The sequence below is a fragment of the Pinus tabuliformis genome, chromosome 8 (assembly GCF_031772625.1).
Source record: "Pinus tabuliformis cultivar Carrire ecotype Pingquan chromosome 8, CPIR1, whole genome shotgun sequence".
Lineage (NCBI taxonomy): Eukaryota > Viridiplantae > Streptophyta > Pinopsida > Pinales > Pinaceae > Pinus > Pinus tabuliformis.
The window spans coordinates 1,359,095,403-1,359,121,567 of record NC_142294.1 but is presented as its reverse complement, the minus strand read 5'-3'; the positions used below and the strand labels follow the sequence as shown (position 1 = coordinate 1,359,121,567).

The following is a 26,165-nucleotide window of genomic DNA, read 5'->3' as shown; positions in this document are numbered from 1 at the left end:
GGATCGAAACGGCCGTTTCGGAGTCAACCCGGCCGTTTCGTAAAACACTGATTGGGGCTTGTCCCTGGCTAGCGCCACATCTTGTGTCCTCTTGTCTTCGCTTGTCTTCTGCGATTTATATTTATGTTCTATTTGCAGTTTACTTTAATGCTAATGTGATTGCTAATCTGAAAAAGATATTGAGTTAATTGTGAAAATTGAAATAAATTTCTCTAGCATAGAACATGCCTAAAATTAACATGGTATCAAAGCTGAGGTGAAGACAATGCCCAAGCAAGAGTGAAAGAGCAATCATCGAAGACAGTTGGGAAAGGACAAAAGGATCAGTGGATTCCTCATCCCTCTTAAAATTCACCAAGGGTGAAGTCGAAGCAGAGATTATTATCAAAATGGCGCAGTGAAATATGGCCTACCTAAAGATCACTTCATTGGAAGACCGGATCTCAGGGTGGAAGGAAAGGCAAATAACTAGTTTGGCCATTATGCAAAGGAGTGTCCGAATGGCAGGGACACATCACTTGATGATGATAACAATCATTACAAGGACATCTTCAATGATCAAAGGAATGACAAGTAATGCAGGTCATCAAGGAAATGGCCGACTCTTCATAGAAAGCAAGGAACTTCATTTATGAAGAATCAAATGTTGTTTCTGATAAGATAAGCATTATCTTGTATTAGCCCTCTCCTTCAGATTCTTTGGGAATCTGGCTTATTGATTGTAGTGCTTCAAGGCACTTCATTGGATAGATGGGTGCACTCTCTAATTTGGTAGAGATGGAAACAATCGTGGGATTATACTTGGAGGCGATGCCACCTATCCCGGAAAGGGTGTAGGGAATGTTATCCCTCAATTGAATGAGGGTAACTCAATTCATTTACAGAATCTCTTTTATGTACCTGATCGCAAGAACCTGGTGTCCATTTCAACAATGGAAGTCAAAGGTTTCAGGGTGGCACTCATGACTCATCGATGGAAAGGTATGTGTTTGAAAATAAAATTTTCAAAGATGTTTTTGAGTTCAGGGTTGTATCAAGTTGCAAGAAGTCCACTGGGGACCATGTCCATTGACACATAGCACCGAAGGTCTATGAATCAGATGGTGACATGGATGCCTAAATTCAAAAAGAGCATGAAAGTACATGTCTGAGATGTACCAAAGGAAAATCTTACAAGGGGACCATTCTCCTCCTGTAGCAAGTCCACAGGTTTGGAACAACCAGAGGAGTTTGAGATTCATGATCGAGAATCTCATGTATACATGTGGAAGAAAGCTCTCTATGGCTTGAAGAAAAACTCCCTGGGCATAGTATGAGAGGATCGATAGCTATTAGATGAAGCTGAGATTTCACTAGGAGTGAAACCGATCCAAACCGTTACCCGAAGGTTGTGGATGATAGACCTCTCATACCGGCACCTTATGAGGACGACCTATTTCTGACAGGTGCAGACCCTTTCATTTGCAGAAGTAAGAGGGAGTTGGATTCCGAATGTGGAATGATAAACTGCAACATTGTGACTACCTCAAGGATATTAACTTTCAAAAGTTATATGGTAGTGATGTTGAACCAAATTTGGGAAATGCCTCTGCGTTTCATAAACTCATTCGCATTGATGTTTTTGGTGAACTTCCCTCTGGACATATGTTTTGCAATTAGCATGGTGAGCTCATATTTGGTTGAGCCTCACTAGATTGGTACCAAGAATCTTTTGAGATATCTTCGGGGTACAATCTCTCATGGATTGAGATACACTGCCGGAAATATGAAACTGCATGATTATTCGAATGCTGAGTGGGCAGGCAGTGTGGAGGATCACTAAAGCACTTCTCAGTGCTGGTTCTCTTTGGCATCTGCTTCGATATCATGGATGAGCAGGAAGCAAAATTCGGTTGCTATAAGCACCGCCGAGACTGAATACACAACTACGAGTATGATCTCGTGTGAAGCTACATGGTGACACATGATGAATACCACTGTGATTCTCTGTGACAACCATAGGTGGGATTCGATTATTAAGGAATCTTGTATTCGATGATTGCTCTAGCAGATAGACATCAAATACTGCCTTATCTTAGATATCGTAAGTCGATGAGAGAGGATGCTCCATCACATTGAGACTGATGGACAGGTTGCAGACATTTTTTTGTCAAAGCCTCGGGGAAAGGTCAAATCTGTAACTTTCCCAAACGACTTGGAGTCGTTGAGAGACCTCCTTATAAGGGTCCTACATGTTGCATGCCTTGAACTCTAAGAGCTCTGGGGGGCTTGGGGTACTTACTAGAGCAACATACGACCACATGTCGACTCACCATCCCCTGGTGGTGCGCTATGGAACAAGATGATTCGTTCTCCTGTGAGCCAGGATCATTCGTTCTCCGTGGCAACCGTGGAACACGATGATTCGTTCTCCTATGGGCCAGGATGATTCATTCTCCATGGTGACAGTGGAAAAGGATGATTCGTGGCAACTGTGGAACAGGATGATTCGTGACGACTGTGGAACAAGATGATTCGTGGCGACTGTGGAACAAGATGATTTGTGGCGACTGTGGGCCAGGATGATTCATTCTCCATGGCGACTATGGGCCAGGATGGTTCGTTCTCCATGGCGACTGTGGGCCAAGATGGTTCGTTCTCTGTGGCATCCAATGACAAGATGATTCATTCTCCTGTGGACAGGATGATTCGTTCTCCTGTCGAGGCATCCTACCCATGCAGTCTGGGACTCATGGTAAGTACCTCTCATCTCATCAATGAGCAGGGAAATGAGGATAGGGACCATAGTAGTTCTATCGATAGATGCATCGTTGTATCTACCGTACTCCCTATGTTAGGATGACCTCCATTGATCTGGGATCAATGAAACTGATCTGGGATCAGTATGAGTGGTTTGAGACACTCTCTTGTGATATTGATCTAGGATCAATGAAACTGATCTGGGATCAATATGAGTGGTTTAAGACACTCTCTTGTGATATTGATTTGGGATCAATAAAACTGACTTCGGGTCAGTAAGAGTGATGTGACACTCTCTTCAAATGAAACTGACTTCGGGTCAGTAGAGAATCGTATGAGACATTCTCGATCAATTATTCTTCTTCATGGTTCAGCAAAGCAGAGCAGAGCAGATCAATGTAGGGCACTAATGGCAGAGATAGTACAGTAGGACATATGGATCAGCGGATGGAGTTCTCCCTAGTTGAGATGGAGTGTTAAAATTGGCAACTACAACTAAACTCCATGTGGGTCATCTTATTTATGGCAGCTGATATTTTTCTTGGATTCCTCTCATCGAGAGGTGTAGGATTGATCTAAATATCATCAGATTTCGATAAGTATTTATGAAGATATGAATTTATTTTGATTATGGACAAATTGTCAAGTCGCCCAACAACTTATGTAGGCTCAAAAACCCAACAGTCATGTCTATTCAACCCCTACGTTTAGTATAGATAAAAGAGGACTTGAAGTCATTTGTCACACACACACACTCATTCTTGTGATCTCACTTCATCCTGTTTTGGGTTTGATGGAGATGAGAGCTAGAGGGAGTGACCTACGGTATACGCTACCCTAAATAACATGCCCTAGATCTAAACACAGTCATGGGAGAATAAGCTCTATGTTGCTCAAAAAGCCAAAAAAGCCGAAAAAGTCAGAACTGCGGGAACTGGCAAAAAAGTCGGAAAAGTCGGAACTTCTGAAAAAGCCAAAACTGTCGAAACTGCCGGAAAAGTCGGAACTGCCGAAAAAGTCGAAAAAGACGGAAAAGCCAGAACTGCCGAAAAAGACTGAACTGCCGGAAAAGTCGAAACTACCGGAAAAGCCGGAAATGCTGGAACTGCAAGAAAAGATGGAACTGACGGAAAAGCAGGAACTGCCGAAAAAGCCGAAACTGCAAGAAAAGCCGAAACTACCGGAAACGCCGGAATTGCAGGAAAAGCCGGAATTGCCGAAACAACCGAAGCATCTATCTCCGAAAGAGAGCAACATGCAAGGGACAACTAACTAACATTGGGACAGTTGTATGGTACTTAGCAGCGAATACACCAAGCATGCAAGGGATAACTAACATGCAACAAGAAGCATGGTAAGGACAACAAGCATGCTAGGGACTACAAGCAAGCAAGGTACAGCCAACACATAGTTCAGGATGGCAACATGGTGCAGCAATGGCACATAATGCAGTACAATGATCGGTACAATCATGATTAATGAAGCGTGATGAGATGCAGCATAGTGACGATGGGTGCAGCATGGTGCAACGCGGTGAGGTGCAACATGATGACGAAATGCAACAACAATAGGTGAAGTAGTCACCGTGGAAAATTAGTTGAAGCAACATGTCTTTAACTGATCTCATGTATCATCTTCCTAGAGATGATCTATGCTCTTATCTAGATAAGTCAAAGTGTTGACTTCTATTGTAAATGTACTCTCTCTCTCTCTCTCTCTCTCTCTCTCTCTCTCTGCTAAACTATTGAAGAACATATAAAAAGAATTGATAAAGGGTTTCCCGACATTGGGGTTTGTCCCTGGCTAGTGCCACATCTTGTGTCCTCGTCTTCTGCGATTTATATTTATGCTCTATCTGTAGTTTACTTTAATGCTGATCTGATTGCTAATCTGGAAAAGATAACGAGCTAACTGTGAAAATTGAAATAAATTGTTCTAGCATAGAACATACCTAAAATTGACACATTTTAGCCATTTCAAGTATAATGGGTGAAACACCTTAGAAATGCCACCAGCAACACTGCATGGCTTTTCAAAATTTGGAAACCCATATTGTACAAGGTTTCCCAATTTGGAAACATTGTACAGTTCGCCAACAATGTTCCCAAAGGCATTTCAACCATTTCAAGTTGCATAATATGAGGAAAGGGGTGCGAGTTTCCGAAAGGATACAAGAACGAAACATGACCTCTACATCTATATATATATATATATATATATCAAAAATGTTATGTGCAATCATAAAGGATACATGCTACATTATTACATTATGATTAAATTGTCCAATGTCAATGCATTAACTATAAGTCTCTAAATTTACATCACATGTACAAATGAATGATCGCATAATGAAAGCAGCAATATCCAAAAACAGCCTTGATAAATAAAGTTTAATATAAATATATATCCAAAATCAGTCTTCAATCTTCATCCTCATCATCATAATCCTTATCAAAAATAGAAGCAAAAGCATGCTCAACAATGAAAACGCCCTAGCTGAAACCACTGCTCTCGTCCTCTTTTCTCCTTGCTAAAATCGCTCCTTTCCAAGTGAAACGTCTTGCTCAATCTGTGTGATGAGGAAATGAGGCGAGACTCTTTTTATAATTTTGAGAGAGCCTTCTAGAAACATCGACAAAATATTTTAATTGCCAAGTAAAAATACAAAAAATAAAAATAAAAATAAAAAATATTAATAAAACATAAATAAAAGGCACTTTTTTCCCAAAAACGCAGCCATACGGCCTTGAAACGCATTTCAGATCAAACTTGGCCACATTTCAGCCTCATGAAACCAGTGTTGATAATATCGCCGAGATATCGGCGATATTCATAAATATTGCGCTATTTTCTGCCAAACGAGATATCGCCACCCAAATATCGCGATATTTTCCCGTTTTAAAATCTCGCGAGAAATCCGATATTTCGGCGATATATTCCAAAATATCGCGCGACAACCATAAATATCGCGACTGACTGTTAAAACAATACGCGCGGGCTGTATAAAGCGATTTTTGGTCTTTGTGTTAAGTCATTTTGGTTTTTTCTGAGCGCTGGAAGTTTGTTGCGAAGGAGGCCCGAGGGTTTGAAGTTTGAACTGACTGAACGTTGATTCTATATTCTCTACTGTGGTGCGACTGTAATCCAGCTCAAGATTTTCCGTGGAAGAAGAAGACTGAAACTCTGCCTTCATTACAGACCTTGACCGAGCTGCTCAAAGAGGATTTTGTGGACAAGTGAAGGAGGGTGGACTTGTCATACAGGTACCTTAAACGTAACAGAGTTTTCAGGGCTTTACTTTAAGTTTATAGTTTATACACGTTACGTTTATTATCAACACTGCTGAAACGACATGTCTTAAGATATTGACCCCATTCAGGGCTTTACTATATCCGTCAAGTGACATTTCCCAAGAAATTGACCCTTTTCAGGGCCTCACGTTATCCTCAAAGCAATTTCCCAAGAGCTTGACCCCATTCCAGACGAAAAAGGGATTTGCTGGTAACCGTAAACCCATACAAAATGAACATGGAATCTGACATAAGCTATTTGTGTTTAACACAAAATTATAACCCACTGAATAGATAATATTTGGCATTTGTCATGGTTTGAATGCTGAACTAGTTAGTGATAAGTTATAAGTTATAAGTCTTTGAGAGCTGTAGGATAACAATGACAACAACGTAAGGAATGGCAGCGTTCTAATTTCTGCAATATGACAGTGCTCTATGTTCCAGCGACTCAGTAACTTTGATCATCAAAAGAACAATAGTCATTTGTAATTTGTGATGGCAGTGAGACGTGACCTGGTTGGAAATGTTCTTGTCATACTAGTAACTACAGTGATCAACAAGAATGTTCTTGTCATACTACAGTCACTGTTTGACACTGTTAAATTCAAAATTCTGTATACATGTAGTACAGCGATCAACAAGAAAGCAAGAAAGCAATCTATGTCACTGTCATCATGAGTCATAACAGTTATATATTTTTAATTTTTTACACTACACTTCAACAGTCAACTTGTATTACACTTCAACAGTCAACTTGTATTACACTTCTATTCAACAGTCAAGTTAAAACTGTTTTGTAATGATGTGGTTATTTGAATTTTGTAATTTGAAAATTTCGTATTACTTATTAAGTTACTAATTCCAATTTTTTTTGGTGCTGTAGGTTTCCTTTTGAGTTAGCCCACTACAAAATACAAATATGCCAAAAGCCTTGGACCCATTTTGGGAGTATGGGACCCCTGATGGTGGGACAAATCGTGCATATCTTTCATGCAAATTGTGTGGGACCTAGATGACAGGTGGGGTTACACGACTGAAATACCATCTTGCTAGACTCACTGGACATGATGTTGGCATTTGTACAGTTTCTAGTCCGGAGCTTATACAAAAAGCTCTTGAGGCAATTGAAGAAAAGGACAGAAAGAAGGAAGAGGCGGAAAGAAACAAAGCTGAACGTGCAGGTAGATCTTTCGGGATATGTTCTCCTGATTTTGGTGTTGAGAGTAGTGGGCCTACTGGCCCTAGTGGGAGGGGCTCCACAACTGGCACACCATCACATGCTACTGCTAGTGTGAATGCGAGGTCATCATTTTTTGTTCCACGAACGGGAGCTGGAGCACAACCTGGCATAAAATCGCTTGTTAAAAAAAAGGAGAAGCAAGAAGCAGATTGAGTCATGGGGAGGTGTATTTTTTGGAGCAACTTACCTCTCAGCATCACGAAAACCAATCCATATTGGCAGCCAATGTGTGATGCTATTGTTGTTGTGGGCCCAGGGTACAAAAGTGCCACATATGAGGAGTTGCGGGGGCCAATTCTTCAAGCAGAAAAACAGGACATCAACTCTAGATTGGCGGAGTTGAAAAAGACATGGGAAGTCACTGGATGCACAGTGATGTCTGATGGTTGGACAGATAGGAAGGGTAGGACCCTTCTAAATTTCTTGGTACATTGTCCTAACGGTACCATGTTTATTAAATCGTTGGATGCATCAGAACATATCAAAGATGCAGCAACGATATGTGAGTTGTTAGATAGGTTCATTCGGGAGATTGGTGTGCAGAATGTGGTGCAAGTCATAACAGACAATGCAGCTAATTATGTGTCTGCCGGCAAAATGCTTATGGAGAGGCATCCCACATTGTTCTGGACTCCATGTGCAGCGCATTGTCTTGATTTGTTGCTTGAGGATATGGGGAAACTCTCCTTCATCAAGGAGGCAGTTGATATGGCTAGGAGCATCCCCAAGTTTATTTATAACCATGCTTTTGTTCTTAGCCTTATGAGGAGGTTCACTAGAAACAAGGAGTTGCGGCATCCTGCCATCACACGTTTTGCCACAACCTTTATTACTCTTCAGTCTTTGCTTCGATGTCAGTTCGAGTTGAAGCAAATGTTTGTGTCTGATGATTAGCGTAATTGTAGATACAACAAGAGACCTGATGGGATAGCCATTGCAAAAATGGTGTACTCTGAAACATTTTGGCGTGGAGTAGAAGAAGCATGTGCAATTAGCGAACCTATAGTAAAGGTTCTTAGATTGGTGGATGGAGAGAAGCCTGCAATGCCTTATTTGTATGAGGGCATGGATAGGGCCAAGGAGGCCATTCGTTCCTATTATGCAGACAAGGGTTCTGCTGGCCTTGATAGGCAGATGATGTTATGGGATGTGATCGATAGTCGATGGACAGGGATGCTTCATCGACCCATTCATGCAGCAACACTCTTCCTCAACCCCGCATTTTCATACAAATGCAACTTTGATTTTGATGGCGAGGTGATGGAAGGGCTCCATTCCTGTATTCAGAGGATGGTACCTGATCCTGAGCTTCGTATCAAAATCAATCGCGAGATACAGTGTTATCAGGATTGTGTTGGCCTATTTGGCTTTGATGATGCCATTAGGGAAAGGGCCCTCTTCATGCCACGTAAGTGACAAGTCATCACTCATTAGAAATTAGAAATTTGAATTTAATTATGTTTTAACTTTTAACTTTTAAGTTTTTGAATTTTTTATTTCATTATTTTGTTGTAGATATTTGGTGGCGAAGCTATGGTGCAAGGGCACCAAATTTGCAAAAATTGGCTATACGAATCTTGAGTCAAACATGTAGCTCTTCAGGGTGTGAGCGCAATTGGAGTGTATTTGAGAAAATACATGCCAAAAAGCGCAACGGGTATAACTTTGAACTCAAGCCTTCAGTTGAGCAATTACACTTATTGTAATTTTTAATTTTTAATTTATGACCTTCAAATGTCAAGAGTCAAGACTCATTACTTTTTTTGACACTCTTATAGGTTGGAGTTCGCACGCCTCAACGATTTGGTGTATGTGCATTACAATTTACAACATCCGACTTCGAGTGAGGCAAATAGAATCACCAGTGGATCCAGATGCCATTTCCTTAGACAATATTGATGTATTGTCTACGTGGAGGGTGGAGTCTGAGGAGCCCATATTGGAGGAGTCACCTTCATGGTTAGAGCTAGTGGCAGATGATCCATTAGAGCAGGGGCAGCAAGAGGAGGACTCGGAGTCAGAGGAGCAGCAGCACTTAGAGGAGGAGCAGGAGGAGGAGGACACTGCGAGAGCATCAGCATCAACACCATCTGCTATAGATATGGGAGAGCATAGCTCCATGCCTAGCACTCATTATTTGACATTAGGTGCAGAGGCAAGGTCAAGGCCTTCTACTACTAGGGGCAAGCCTGGCAAACAGCCCATCATGTTTTCCCGTAAAAGGGGGAGAAGGCAGTAGATAGATAGCTGCTAGTTTTATTTGTTATGCTACATGTAACTCATGATGATGAGATACTTTTATTATTATATGTGATATTATTTTGTATTGGTTCTCCACATTTGAGTCCTTGAATGGACAATTATCAGGGATTAGCACGATTTGGTATCGCCTTTGATATATCATTTCTATTTGACATCATATATATCAGTGTTTTCTTCATATTTATGTGCCAATGTGTTTATTTCATGTTGTTATTGCTTTATATGTTTAAAAATCTGAAAAAAAAATATATATATATATATTATGCATTTTTTATGCTTGCCAATATTTGCCGATATTTTCGCCGATATTGCCGATAAGATATTTTTTGGACCCTCGCCGATATTTTCCCGATACCGATATTATCAACACTGCATGAAACATGCCAATACAGCCTGAAACGCGTTTCCAGGCCGTCCATACACGTTTCTGTTTTGTTTTTTGCCCAAAACGACCTCCTGCCCAACGCTTCCTACAACATAGAGCTAATCCCACCTAGGGGCCCAAGAGGGGCATGGGGCACATAGAAAAATATTTTCTATGTTCATTCCAAAGACCCTTTAAAACAAAGGGGTTCCACTGCCATTTCCAAGGTGTCATACCAATTTCAATATTTCTATCATGACCCTACTAAAAATGTACCCATCACTCAAACAAAATCTTGACTTGACATGCTACAATTTTTCTATCTTATGTTAATTGCTTAGAGGGTGGTATTAATGACAAAGATCCCAAGATAGGCAATCATTTTGATGGTATGTAACTACTTGTTGTAGCATGATTTTTTTAGATGCTAGAGGCCATCTAGAGCCTATTTGTTGATGTATTTTCAGTTCATAGATGGATTACACCAGATGTTATTTCTGTTCTATACACCCTTACATGCTATATAAATGAGAACTTGTAACTTGTGGACGTGATTTATGACGATTATAACTTCTAAATGATTGATATTATATGGTGTAATCCATGTTTTTATGCTTTTTATATCTAATTCATCATTCTAAATGTTTTTGTTGACATATATGCATCAAAATAAAATAAAAAAATAAAATAAAAAACTAAAATATATATATATATATATATTATATAAAAGACCATCCCTGATTTGCTCCCAAACCTTGCACCTTTGAGGAGGATGTTGTCTTTATGACCCCATCATTCATCGCGTGACTGAGCATATTTGAGGCAATATTTGGTGATTCACGAGCATATTCATCATGGTCCAACAACATATCTTCCATCACTTTTTTTCAATTGATGATTATCAACGTGTTTCCATAAAACACATCTCTTCTTCAACCAATGTGACTCTTACCTTATTATAGTGGATATTACCACACTTTCATCAAATCTTAGTACATTTATGGCTACCTTTTCAAACTCTTATTTTGGACAATCATCGAGAACTTGTGTAGCTACTCACTCAACCAACCCCTCTACTCAAAGGTCCCTTCCAACCTTTTCTCTATTGATTAGCATATGCAACCTAGTGATACACCTTCTTCCGGTGAACAATCCAATAATGAGCCCTCTTTTAGTGAGCACTTTCTCCAAATGCACAACCTAGTGATGGTCTATCTTTACTCCTAAGTTGTCGATATTGGATGTGTTGATGATGATGACGACAATGCTCTTCATGTTTGCCATCTTTTCCCAAGCGCGTCACAACCAACCTTACCAACATCGTTGACTTTCTCACTCAACCTTCTCACCAAACAAAGATAATCACCATGACAAGGTTGTGACAAGGCCTACCAATCGCCTAGGAAATACAACAAATCTAGAATTCACTTTATTATTCTAGAACTACTATATTCTAGAATAACTTTATTTATCTCGAAAAAACTAATTATCTGATTATCTAAATAAACTTTGGGATTAGGTGGTTAACATTCCCCCGTTTAATCCTAAAGTTTATTTTTACAAATGCCAAGTTCTTCTCTAAACTTGGTTTAGTTTTATTTTTCCTAATGTTTTAGTGAAAATATCTAAAATTTGTTCTTTGGATGGATAATACTCTAGCTTGATGATGTTGTTGTTGATGAGTCCTGATGAAGTGATACTTGGTGTCGACATGCTTGGTTTTATTATGAAAAAATGGATTCTTGGTCATTTTGATTGTTGATTGATTATCAATGAGTAATGTAGTTGGTGAATCTGTATAGCACCAAAATCCTGCAAAATCCGACGCAGGCAAACAATTTCACATGCTACTTCCCACGTTGAGATCTATTCTACTTCTGCTGAAGAATTTGCCACTATTGCATGCTTTTTACAACTCGAAGAAATTTTTGTTAAACTAATGTTCATTAAATAACCAGATGTCGACGTTTTATCATCAATATCACCTGCAAAATCTACATCTAAATATGCAACAAGTATAAAGTTGTGTTTCTTCTTGCAAAGAAGACCAAAATCATTTGTTCCTTGTATGTATGTAAAGACCCTTTTAGCTACAATCTAGTGACTTTCTCTAGATTCTTACATAAATCTAGAAAGAATACTTAATGCATATCACAAATCTGGACAAGTGTTAGTCACATAAATGAGACTCCTAATCAAATGTTGATAGGTAGTGGTGTTTACCAATCCCCCCCCCCTTTTCAAATTTTGGAAGCTTAAGATTTTGCTCCATAGGAGTAAGAGAGGGTTTGCAATCTACCATGCCAAACTTCCAAGAGTAGATCAAAACTTGGTCATCATCATGAAAAACACATCAAGCAGGGAAAACATGATTAAGGAAGATTTCATGATGTTGTTTGAAACTTCCACTCCAAAATAGTACCGAAGTGGCCCTAAGTTTTGGTCTTTCAATCTGAAATATAGTATGATCAAATTGATCTTCCAATCTGAAATATAGTATGATCAAATTCACTACATTGAAAACCGTGTTTTAGGTATCCATCCATTTTGGCATACCATGCCGTAGATTCCTATTTTAAGCCATATAAAACTTTGATAAGTTTACAAACTTTATTCTCCTTCCCTTCAACTTCAAATTCTAAGGGTTGAGTCATGTAGACTTCTTTCAAATCACCATTTAGAAAGGCACTTTTCTCATACATTTGATCAGGTGTCCAACCACATTATGCAACCAAATATATATCCATTATGATTGTATTCTATCTTTTTATTGGGGAAAATGTTTCTTTATAGTCGATTCCTTCTTTTTTAGCAAAACCTCTAGCCATAATGTCGCTTTTTTACCAAAACCTCTACCTCATGAATATTCGTGTTGGGGCCCAAGTCTTTCTCAATCCAATTTGATATTATTTGCGGAATTGACTTCTTTGCTTGTTATTCCAATGACTTAATTGATTATCAAGTTCTTGCATTGTTTGACTTTCTGTTTCATCAATGCCAACATCCCAACTAATGATAAACTTCCCATCAGATAACAACATGTATCCTTTCTTTTCATCTGAATAGCCATGAAGGATGCAATTCATGTTGTGATTTTCTAGCTTAGTCTTTTCTTCCTTGGGAAGTAAGGCATAAGCCAAGTGAAGCCAAAAACTTGGAGATGATTCACCAAAGCCTTAGTACCATACCAAGCTTCATATGAGGTGATACCATCTAAGGTTGATGTGGGGGATAGATGTCTTGGATAAATTGTTGTATGAATTGATTTTGCATAATACTTTCTTATTTAACCCTTTTAAGTGCATCTAAGATCTAGCCATTCCCATTGATTCGTTCTTTCTCTTGTCGCCACGAATAATGCCTAATTTATGAGCAGGTCGCGGTGGTCTTCTAAGAGTCTCCTCTCACACAGTCCCACGACCAAAACCAAAAGGTAAATGCCCTCCACGTGTGGATGTACATGGAAGCAGCGACAACAAAGGAACAAGACTTGGAACTCAAGCACTACTATTGGATGGTGGGAGCATGGTTGTTGTTGCTTCATCTTCATTTCTCATAAGTTTTGCTTCTAGTTCTTCAAGATGTATAATGCCATCCTCCAAATTATCGTCCTCTGGGTGGTTGTCCCAAAGTTTATATGTTTCATCCTCATAAGCCCGATCACAATAATGACTAAACAACCTCAAGTTATAGTGCACATAAACCAAGCTTTTTGCTCGGTTTTCATTGGGTATGTTTCTTCTCACATTATGTATGAAGTTGTAGGTGCTCCAACACCTCTCAGTAGAAGAAGTATTTACAACATGTGAGAGAACTTTATTGCCAATTTTGGCAAAAGTCCCTTGTCAATATATGCTTCCCACCATGTGAGAGCATCAAATAAGTCTCTATCTTCCATTGCATGCAAGGAACCAAACAAACCAGTGCAACTGAAGTATCTGCCTAATTCAAGACGCAGATTAGCACACTCCTCCCTGTCATGTACCAACTTGTCATGATACCTCTGGATCTGTATGAGGTTTGACCCTAACCCCACGCCCAGGTACAAGTTGGCCCAACCAAGATGGAGTAGTATTTTGGCATAAGGATATACGCCAAGGCATGTAGTGGAACATTAAGTTTATTCCACCATGTACACACACAATTGTGAATCAGTGTATACAAGTTGAGATCATCTTTCTAAACAATATCTTTTATTTGCCCCAACATGGTATCCATCTGATCATACAGCTCCCCAATCATTGGTTTATCTGTATCTGCAAAACGAATCATGTTATAACTGGGCTTAATGAATTCCAATACTTGCCTCACATGTGCCCAAAATAGACCATCAAGAGCAGTGTCTTCAACCTGTTCAAAACCTTTCTTGCCAATTGCATTTGTAACCATTTCCTTTAATACATGCCAGTGTGGACTTGATACCATGCTAGCCAATGACTCTCTTACCTTCAAAAGGTGCCTAAAAGTGAGGTAGTAACTATCAAATCTAGTCTTTGCAGTCTTCAATAGCTCCAATCTTGAGTGACTGTGGAAAATCCCATGGGTACTGCTATGATTTGTAATAAATTTTATCACTTGCTTGCCTCTCTTGTACAAACCACCAATCCATTTGTATTGTTGGTTTTTGTTCTTAATAATATCATGCATCAAAAGGTTCATTGTGTGAACCAAACACCCAAACCAAAATATGTTGGGGTATTTATCCTCAATAATTACACCTGTTGCCTATTATCAGTGATGACTTGGATGACATTGTATGGCCCGATACGTTCAATTGTTTCAAGTAATGGTTCTACAATGTTAATGTCAGTCTTGAACTTCTGGGTAATCATATGTTGAAAGAAACATGGCACCACTTACAAACACACCAAGAACACTTATCAATGGCTTGCCCTTTATATTTGTCCATCCTTCAAATACAATGGATACTCAATGCTCAATCCAAAAATTTGTCATTCCACTCAAAGAACGTGATATTTTTGCTTTTTCATGATCATACCCTTGTCACACCCAGGGCTCTTGTATCCTTGAGGGCCATCATTTATGGCAGAAACCATTTCATGCCAATAAGGTGAGCGAAGAACATTGAATCCCACGTGCATAAAGAAACCGGTAAATTTTTAAATCCACATCATTCCTACACCCTTCATCAAGGAAATTTGATATGGTTCTACGCCTTAAAGAGATATTTGGTGATGTGCCTCCATATCCACTACCATGGGAGGATGCTGAAGGAGTTCTTTGTGCATGTTGATGTGATTGTGATCTATGTTTAAAGAAACCCTTTGATTTTTTAGATTTGTATTGAGCTTCCTCCTCTTCCCTTATATATTTGGCTCTATTTGTTGCTGACGCACTTGCACAAGTTTTGATTCCTATTTGCCATCCCATGATCTTTTGCAACAAAGCTAATTCTGGCACGGTTGTATGAACCTGTGTAAGTTTTGTTGGAATGGGGGCAATTAAATTTACTGGTTCCACCCCCTTTCCCTCCTTCAAGCCTAGAAACATATTTCCACAATGGGGTTTGGTCTTGTTTAGTTTTTTGGGTTGAATCATGTTCACTCTTTTCCTCCTCACCAAGGTACTCTTTGGGGTTTTCATCAAAGTCACTATAACCCACTTCATCCTCTTCTTGATCAACACTCCTACTCTCCAACACCATAATAACCAAAAAGGGAACCAAGAAGAAGAAAATGCCAAGCCATATAACCATGATGTTTGAACTTTGAAGTTTTGAGTCTTCAAAAAAATGTTGGAATGGGAATGGGAAATAGATCCTACCTCTTTGCCCTTCAATCCCAAGCTCCTCTTACACCAAGCTCCAAACTCTCTTGCTGTCAATGGATGAAGTAAATAATGAGGGGGGACGATCTATTTATGCTTTTCCCCCTCCCCTTTCCGTCCCTTTCATCCCTCCTCTTTCCCTCCCTTTCCTCTCTCCTCCTCCGCCACATGTCATTGCCCTCCCTCATGATTGCGAACCTTTTTTGGATGGGAGCGTTTTTTCAAAGGGGGGAGCAATCGCTTCCCAACCACTCCCGACTACTCTAGCTCCCACCCGGAGCGCAAATTAGGAGCGGGGACATGGGGAGGGGGGGGCTCCCGTGCAACCCCAAACCAACAGGTTAACTCAACCATTTGTCGCCAATGTTATTTGTGCATGTTGATGTGATTGTGATCTATGTTCAAAGAAACCCTTTGATTTTTTAGATTTGTATTGAGCTTCCTCCTCTTCCCTTATATATTTGGCTCTATTTGTTGCTGACGCACTTGCACAAGTTTTGATTCCTATTTTCCATCTCATGACCTTTTGCAACAGAGCTAATTCTGGCACGGTTGTATGAACCAATGTAAGTTTTGTTGCAATGGGGGCAATTAAATTTACTGATTCCACCCCCTTTCCCTCCTTCAAGCCTAGAAACATATTTCCACAACGGGGTTTGGTCTTGTTTATTTTTTTGGGCTGAATCATGTTCACTCTTTTCCTCCTCACCAAGGTACTCTCCGGGGTTTTCATCAAATTCACTATAACCCACTTCGTCCTCTTCTTGATCAACACTCCTACTCTCCAACACCATAATAACCAAAAAGGGAACCAAGAAGAAGAAAATGCCAAGCCATATAACCATGATGTTTGAACTTTGAAGTTTTGAGTCTTCAAAAAAATGTTGGAATGGGAATGGGAAATAGATCCTACCTCTTTGCCCTTCAATCCCAAGCTCCTCTTACACCAAGCTCCAAACTCTCTTGCTATCAATGGATTAAGTAAATAATGAGGCGGGAGGGTCTATTTATGCTTTTCCCCCTCCCCTTTCCCTCCCTTTCATCCCTCCTCTTTCCCTCACTTTCCTCTCTCCTCCTCCGCCACATGTCATTGCCCTCCCTCATTATTGCGAACCTTCTTTGGATGGGAGCGTTTTTTCAAAGGGGGGAGCAATTGCTTCCCAACCGCTCCCGACTACTCTAGCTCCCACCCGGAGCGCAAATTAGGAGCGGGGACAGGGGGGGCGCTCCCGTGAAACCCAAACCAACAGGTTAACTCAACCATTTGTCGCCAATGTTATTGGGGATTTGCCTAGCTCTATACTAGCAAATGCCCAGTTTGCAACCTTGGGCGTAGCACACTAGTCTACACATTTGCTAAAGCTCTTTATTTTGGAACACTATGCTCTAATTAGCGCTCTGCTCTAGCTATAGGTTTATAAGCGGATCCACCATTGTTTATTTGCCCCCGTAGGGTATCATGCTATGAATTCTCAAGGTTCAAAGTGTCTGTCCAGTTTGGGTGAATCGTAAAGAGCAGCAGTCGAAACTCCAGGGAGTTGAGGAAATATACATTACTGGCTACTTAGAGGGAATTATGTGGAAAGCTTAACCTCAGTCATGTAGGTGGTACATTACACCTGTTCCCAATTGGTTTAGTAGACATTTTGTCCACAAACATGAGGAAGCATCCATGGGCTTTTCCCAAAATACGATCAAATAGTTTGTTCTCTTGAATTAAAAGAAATAATCCTTCAACATGTGAATGAATGATGTGAAAACACAAAATTTGTTGTCACTTACTATGTGCCAAACATGAACTTGTTTTGTACAAGAAGCATATTCTCTTCTTAAAAAGTAATGTAATTGTTGGTCTAAGAGAATAAATAAAGTTTATCATAGATATAGATACTGCTCTACATATAAAGTTCATCTAGTTAAATGCCTTCATTAATGTTCACAATGAAATCACAAGGAAGCAATGTTTATATGGTCTTCTCCAAAATCATGTAATCTAATTCAATACATCATATCATAGCATGCACTTTCTATATTCCATTTGATTTTAATAATTATTTTATAGTTCCATAATCTGTCTATATTAATAAAACTATAGTTTTGTTCAATACAAATACACATACACAACTCTTTAAACTAATGTGCATAAAACAATCATTTCTTGTTAGTACTAGTTTCTAGGCTTGTGAGGTTTGTTGTGTTTTCCTCCCTAGAAATGCTCATCATGCATAAAATTCTTACAGAACTATAATTTGTCAATAGAAAATCTGTAAAAAGCCATATATTTGATAAACTCATGCAAGAGGTCTACTAACTTTCGGAAAGAAATAATGACAATTTAATGAATTCTTACAAGGATATATTTGATCTCACCTTTGGTTGAATTATGTCAAAATTCCTAAAAAAGCATTGCTTCTTAGACTGTTCAAGCTTTGCTTTCATCAGCCTTGAAAAATCATTTGCTCCACAGCAGAAATCCACAATCTGTGAATAGCAGATGAAAATGTAGAATTATGTACCTCAAGAAATCAGCTCCCACCATATATCTAAATAACTAACCTTAATCATCTTTTTCTTTCACACGTAGACACATTAAATTTAAATTTATGAAATCGTACTGTTAAATAACATTATCATAACAATTCAAAATGTTAAATAAACAAAGAGAATATTCAAATGCAGATTTAATCAAATTCATTTCAACTTCATATCACAAGCTCTAAATTCATAAAAATAAGAATCATATACCATCAATTAAATTTTAAAACACAATGCTGTTACACCGCTTTTTTCAACTCAGGTGGCATATGGATGATATTTTTCAATTTACTTGTATCTAAATAATGAAGACAATGAAATCAAAGAAACAAGATATAAATATCTATTCACTGATTTCTAACAAAAGAAAATTTCTGCCCAGTTGCTGCTGTGACTAGAAGGGGATAATCATTAGTAAGAATATAAGATCATCATTAAATGTAAAGGTGAAAGACCATTCTACATTGCAAGGAATCAACAATTGGAGTGACAATTATTTAGATAGAAGCAGTATGTGATGTAATGTTGAAAATGTAGCGAGCAAGGTCTTTTGGCAAATGTCTTAGCCCGTGAAAACCTCGGAGCGTCCTTCTCCCAGCATGAGTGCAAGCTCATGAGTCATACTTCAGCTAAGTTTGAGTTATTTCCAGTTTACTGGAATAATCATCAAGTTAGCATGCATAGAGTTAGAGCTTCAGTTAAAAGGAGTCTTCATCACTTTGAAACTTTGACTACAGAACGAGGTGGCAATTAAAAGTTCAGTTAGAGCGAGTTAGTCTGCCAAATCTGCGCTAGCAAATAGGGACTTTCCCTATAAAATAGGGGCAGATTTGCACAAGGATTTTGGAGGCTTCTAGTGAGCAGAGAAGAAGAAGAAGAGGGCAGGTTTTGAAGAGCAAGTCAAGGAGGGAGCAGAAGAACAGTTGTGTGCTAGAGAGCAAAGTTGTGTGCTAGAGGGCAGGTTTTGTAATAGATCCATTTGCTTTGTAATAGATCCAATTGCTTTGTATCTTGATGAAAGTATGTTTGGTTTCAGCATTTAATTGCTTTGTTTTCAGTAATTCATCTAAGTAGTTGAAAAGTTTCACGGAAAATTAACATGTAAGTACAAAGGCAATCCAAAAGAAGCATGGAAATCAGTTATGGTGCTTGAAAAGATTAGGTATGTATAAAACACCACTGCTTCAATAGGGAAATTTGGACCTTCTTTTGAAGAAACTGAAGGACACTGGACCAATATCTACAATAATGCACACACACAAACACACATACACACACACACACACACACACACATATATATTCCTAAGTTCCAGGTAAATGATGATTGATAATTGAACTGAGGATATAGGGGGAGGATTGATTGGTAATAATCTTAAAAGAATTTTGGGCATTGATCAGAAAATGAGTAATCCAGAATGTAAATGGCAAAGGTTTGAATGGAGACGAATGTGTTATAGGATGGAATCTTGGGTCAAGGTCATGTCAACAAGAATATTCACTATGCAAAAATACATCTAGATGCAACAAATGTCACCCCTATGTCATTTCACAAGTCACAAGAAGCTGTCCCAAGAAGGCTATACCCAAAGAAGAAGAAATAAAATCAGGGATGAAGCAATAAGAGAGAAGACAGCAACAGCTTGCCTATCCAACACAGAAAATTACAAAAACAGTCAAGAGGGGAGACATCTGAACCCACTTAGGCTGTCCTGGTAGGAAAAAAATTAGTTCTTTTAACTTGATAAAACATAACAGATCTGGAAGATTATCTGAACAATTGAGCAAAACATGCTTGTCTAATTTTCGCTGAAATGTATGACTACTGTAATGACATCTAAAGAAGATGTAATTTTAATTCTCTTATAATAAACTTACAATACTTTTCGAATTTAAAGAAAAAAAAATTATGCATATAGACTCATTTGCAAATTAGAAAATAAGGTAGAAGGTTTGTACCGTATCACCGTTCTGTACATACCAATGAAGCCTCTCAACAACCTGCATTTATCCTAGCACGCCATTAATTGCCAAATAATAGTAAACTAAGATATGAATATTTAGGCAGCAAATTTTGATAGCTTGGCATATAGATAATATGTTAATAAAGGCATATTTATGATGGTATATTCCTCTTTAGCATATTGTTTATGTCAATAACTATTCTACTTCATATAAAGAAACCACCATGCAAAAAGAACAAAAATTCTAAAACATGTAGATTATACACACAAGCACACATATTTATGTCTATATGTATGTGTGCATGTGCATACAAGTGTGTGCATGTTTTTGTGTCTCCCTCATTAAATTAGAAGCAAGTCAAATTTAGAAAGTAATTAATTGTTCAACAAGCAGTCAACGTCTACCTATGTATCAAGTCAGGAACTATATAGTATATACTTGCTTTTAGAATTTAACAAAAACTGCAAGCCCTGTTGAAACCCCATTCCTTAATATAAAAACCCTACTATGTAACTGCAGATAGTTAAAATTTAAATACCTCTTGCAGAAGGGTTTTAACTACAGCTGCAAATAGCAAAATTTAAATACCTCTTGCAGTTTATCAACTTTAGTAAAATGTCGACCAAATGACGTGTAACGCATCCCATGTATAAATGGTGCAAGATAAACCTTCAATTTACTCTGCACATTTAACAATAGAAAATGACCAGCTTGATCATAAACTTTCATTATACAAAACATATGCTCTTTCAAAATAAAATATACAAACCATTGAACCAGTATGTAGGCCATATTATGTTTTCTTTGGTAATCAGCTATAACTAATTTTTTATCAATATTATAAAACAGAGACAAAGTCATGAATTTTTAGCCTGCTATAAGACGACGGTGTGACATAATTAGTTATCCAATGGTAGACAATCACAAGAATGCAAAAACCATATTAAAATGATTTTTTTTAAAACAGTATTCAGCCTATCAACAAAAACAAATCCAACCTTCCATTTAGACATTTGCAGGAGTACATCTGGTTCACAGACAGCTTTAGCATCATCAATGCTGCCACCTTCTTCAAGCTTTTTCAAAGCTGACTTGACAGCCTGAGGAAAAATGTTCAAGGCCAGTGATAAAAAATTTAGTGTTCTAACACATTTAAAACATAAAATTATGATGATTACCACCCATATGGGTCAATCTTGCTGTCTTTAAATTATAAGCAGAGATACCTCGACTGAACCCTCGACTTTTCCTTGAGTAATAGTTTTATCCAAATTCCTCATGTTGTAACTCCTATGTGTTGAAGGCACTTGGTGCTTTGCACACACATCATCTAAATTTATGCTAGCTGTTGCTCTCTCAATTACAGCCATAACCCTATATCAAAAAATGCAATCTTGCTAAGCACCATTGTAAACAGTTAATTCAATGAAGGGACTTTGCACAACATAATAATTTACACAAATAGTAGCTGAAATAAAGACTAGATAAATGCTCGGACCAATGTTGCTGATACCCCCAAAAACATAAAAATAATGTCCGATGACAAGATAAAGCCGACAAATACTCACGAACTTTTGACATCAATGTCAGTGAAAGATGGAGGCATTGTGGGCCTTTTTTTAACTTCTGGCTTAGAAGAAGATAAAGCCTTCACTGTTTTACTCCTAGCAAGATCCAAATCTTTGGTTTTGCTCTCCTTCTGGCTTAAACTTTTCCTTAGCTCCAAAGTAGAAAATTTATCTTCCTTCTTCACTGAAGAAGATATTTCTTTGTCCTTTGTTACTTTCTTTGACAAATCAGAAGGTCCGCGAACTTTTAAAGGTGGAGTTTCACATGCACTCAATGTGCTCTTTTCTTTCTTCACAGATGGCTTTTGAAGGCTTTTTTCCTTCTTAGGTTCAGGGGACTCTCTAACCCTTTTTCCAATGGCTTTTGCCGCATTAGACTCAGGTGAAATTACATGATTTCTTTTAACACTCTTTTCTGTAGAAGATGTCTCTGGGAATACTATGTGATTCCTTTTTGGTGTTGCTAAATCTGGGTCGATTTTATGTTTTCTGTGACGGGTAAAAAATGTTGTTAAAAATAAGCTATTTCAGAAGCTAATGATTTTATTAACAGCAACAACCTGCAGTTAAAGGAGAATTATGGCTGAAACAAAGAATTGAACTGCTAATTGCTTACCTGCAGTATATTAAAATCCTATTTGGGATGAGATCATCCCAAGCCCGCTGTGGCTCATCATCAGTGTCATCAAAGAGAATGGATCTGAGATACAACAAGCAGATGACCTTATCTAAAACTGCCATTGGATAAATTTAATTCCCGTAGTCATCCCAATTAAATTAAAGCATGCAAAAACAGAAAATAACAGAAATAACCTACTTTGGCAAACATTTTCTATGATATGCTCTTGGACAGCGTCGACAAATGGCAAATTGCAGATTTTCATCTTCCTTGTTTTCTGTATGCTTGCAAACAAAACATTTATGAATAGGGCATGTAAATTGCTGTCCATTAGCAATTTTTTTCTCAAGGTCTTCTGCCTCATCTTCCGCAGCAATAATCTTTGATACGCACTGGGGATGGTAGAAGCGTCCACATGTTGCAGAAATGCATTTGAATACCTAAAAACAGTGAAAAATATTAATTATGTGGATCGGATCACCTTGAAAATTGATCCTGTAAATGAAAGTCCAGTCCAACTAAAAACCCTTTAAATTCTTAAAATCCGCAAACATGCATTCCCATACAGCAAACCAAGAGAACTTAGTTCAGCAGAAACTTGTCCAATTCTAGAATAATGTTATCAGGACTGGACCACTTCCCAATGTATAAAAAACTGGAATCAGTGTAAAACCAGAAAGTGGTCATGTAATCATTGTACTTGTAAAAAGAAAGAAAGAAAAAATATTTGTAAATAGAAGAAAAATTATTTTATTATGTAAATGGGCTCCTTGCCCATTGGTTTATTGTCCTAGGTCGAGCACCCATTGTGTTCTCTGGGGTCTCGTGCAAAGTCAAACGGCCAAGTCATGATGTAATAGCCCTTGTGCAGCTCAAGTATCAAAAGAAAGTAATATATTTTATGTATAAAATTGAGTCTAGAAGCCACCAAAAGGTAAGTCGGCCAGCCCCTTCATGTCAGCCTAGAGGAGGCCTGATCCACCCTGCCTATAAAAGGAGGAACTTGTCCTCATTTGGAGATACATATCTGACACAAGTTTCTGATCTTATCAAGAGCTAGAAAGAGGAGCACGATAGCCAGGTGGGCCGCGAAGAAGAGAGAAGGAAGAAGAATTCTGTTTCGGCACTTCTACAAGGTTACTCAAGCGAGTTGCAGATTTGTTTTGCAGAAATTTTGTTGAAGAGTTTTGGCTGGCTTATCTTTTGGTTGGTCTTGGGTCAAGGTCTTGGAAGTCTTCATTGAATTGATTCTATAAGGAAGAGTTTTTGGGTTTTCCCCTTGTGGGGTTTTGCCCTGGCTTGGAGCCTATTTCTGGTGTCTTCTTGTTTGCATTGTGATCTTCTTATTGGCATTTTTCTTCATGATAAACAGAACTAAATAATTATCATGATGCCCTAATCTAATATCATAAGAAAGTGTCAAAAGCTTAAGAGAAATCAACTAAGAAACCCTATCTGTATCCCTGCTCTAGATTTCTCAACATGGTTTCAGAGCTAGGGCTTTGAAGATAGGGCAGAAAAGAAGATCAACTTGGCTCTATCTCATCTTAAGAAGAGCAAATACCCTAGACCAAACTTGTGAACACAAGAAAATCAAATTTCTGGACGCTCCATCAAGCCCTAATCACTGTAACAAGACCGCAGGCTTACTAAAGGAGAGCAAGGACATAACAATTCTGTGTTCGAGGGACCAAAAGGCTAGACAAACCGCCTATGGAAGACTGCACATCCTGGTGAAGGAGCTAGGGTCTAAAGAGACCTTACAAGGTCTGAAACTTCCATCCAGAATTCCGAATTTCTGTGCAACTTCAAATCTCTGGTATATTATACTCATTTTAGATCAGTGAAATTTATTGATTTGAGGCTTCTCCAAATTGAGATTGTGGTTTTATCTTCCGGAGTTATCGCATTCATGTTTTTGGAATTGACATTTCGAACCATCCTCTGTGGTTCATCATCAGGATAGATCCATGAGTGAATAAGTCAGAAATCAGAAGTGTCAATAAATAAAGGTAAGGGTTGTGATGGGGATGAATGACAGTCAACAAGTTTTGAAGATTTAATAATTCAATCCAGATTTAGATTAATTAGATAATGGTTTTAATCTAGTATTAGTCTTATTTTGTGGTTTTTCTTTTATTTTAATTTTAAAGATTTTATTAATAATAATCTAATTTTAATATTAGTTTTTTATTATTATAAATTATTGAAATTAAATTTTTTATGAAATCAAATAAAAATTTTATTATGTTTAGAATATAATTTTGAATCTTTATTAGAATCTGATATAAGATAGATTAAACAAACAAACAAATAAAAATTGGTTAATAAATTTTTTTTAATATTAATGTTTTTCATAAATATTTGTAAGATTTTTCTTATTTTATTATGAATTATAATTTAATATTTTTCTTATTTTATTATGAATTATAATTTAATTAAATTTTAACTATAATTAAATTTTAACTAAAATTAAGTTTTAATTGAATAAAAACTTGTTAAATTCTAAGATTTAAAATTAAAATTAAAGTACTATAAACAAAATCAAATTAAAATCAAATTTTTAAGAATCTTGTTAAATGTTTTAGAATTATTTATAATCTTCTTGAATGTTTTATTAGAATTTAATTGTTAATTTAAAAAAAAAAAATTAATTAATGATATTTCCCATTAATATTAATGATTTTTCAAAAAGTGAATGTTCTGTAAAAAAAAATATTTTCATTATGAATGATGATTATTAAATTTTAATTTTAAAATTAAAATTTTTTTAATTTTTATTTGAATCTAGTGAATGAAATTGTAATAGGACTAAAAGTCTTAGTTAAAAAGGAATGATTATAAAAATTTGGTTTGTTTATATTATTTATATTTAGAGTTCTGTTGAAGTACTGTTCTGAGTTTTGGAAGACATCAAAGACCTATCTATTGACAACTCCAATAACCCTAGAAAAGAGAGCTAAATCTTCTATCAAAGGTCCAAGACCGAATTTATTAAGAGTATTGTTGGCTTCGTTGGAGGGCTAATCTGAGCATGCATCCTAATTAAAAGCCACTGTTAAATGAGCCGCAATTCAAGGAAGCACCGAAACCTATACTATACTCCTGTGCATATAAGAAACCCAAGACCAAGCTACATTCAATCCATTGTCATCTTCTGGTTCGAAGTTCTGAGCCTACTTGTGGGTGATCAATTTCATGTTTAAAGAGTCATCTTACAAATTTGAAACAGTCCTCACAATAGTATCAAGCAGATCCGAATTGAAGGCCTAATTGGAAGGCTAGAAGGAGTCACTTCAGTAGGAGCCGAGGCCTCCTATTATTTTGGGCATAAGTATACTTCAAAAGGACATAAGTTGGATCTTCAGTCACCAAGAAAAGGAGCCGAGACTCCTATTTTGATTCATCAAGCTACAGTCACTTTATAATTCACTGACCTGTGTACAAGACAAGAGCCTGGTTCTGTGTATAACTACAGTGACAAAGATTGGCATATATATATATATATATATATATATATATATATACACGCACAGTTCGAGTCCTATCAACAGTAAGCCGACCTCTTCTCTTGACACAGAAAGGTGCATCTATAACACTTGATTGAGAATTTATTATAACTCTATCTTGTATTGAGAGATCTTGACATCAAGAATAAGTCTTCAAGAGCAAACGTCTAAGGGTCAATCTTGGAAACCCTAGTCCTTGTATTCAGTAAGAAAGTCCAGGGATATAAGCTGCAGGCAGCAAGTAAGGTCACAATAGTGTGACAATGACAACAAGGATATTTTCTT

General features: G+C 37.7%; 1 protein-coding gene across 4 annotated transcripts in view; it reads right to left on the bottom strand.

Moving 5' to 3' along the window:
* LOC149240533 (protein ENHANCED DOWNY MILDEW 2-like) overlaps positions 1-26,165 on the bottom strand; it is a 57,014-nt gene that overhangs the window by 8,441 nt on the left and 22,408 nt on the right. For 3 of the 4 annotated variants that reach the window (XM_089373747.1, XM_089373748.1, XM_089373749.1), the window contains exons 9-16: positions 22,570-22,811; positions 22,369-22,452; positions 21,753-22,241; positions 21,411-21,558; positions 21,183-21,284; positions 20,773-20,865; positions 20,179-20,220; positions 18,056-18,166 (exon numbers count right to left, since the gene is read on the bottom strand). In XM_089373747.1, the coding sequence (XP_089229873.1) occupies positions 18,056-18,166; positions 20,179-20,220; positions 20,773-20,865; positions 21,183-21,284; positions 21,411-21,558; positions 21,753-22,241; positions 22,369-22,452; positions 22,570-22,811 (1,311 nt within the window). The remainder of the gene's footprint in view (positions 1-18,055; positions 18,167-20,178; positions 20,221-20,772; positions 20,866-21,182; positions 21,285-21,410; positions 21,559-21,752; positions 22,242-22,368; positions 22,453-22,569; positions 22,812-26,165) is intronic. The other variant, XM_089373750.1, reaches the window with a different exon arrangement.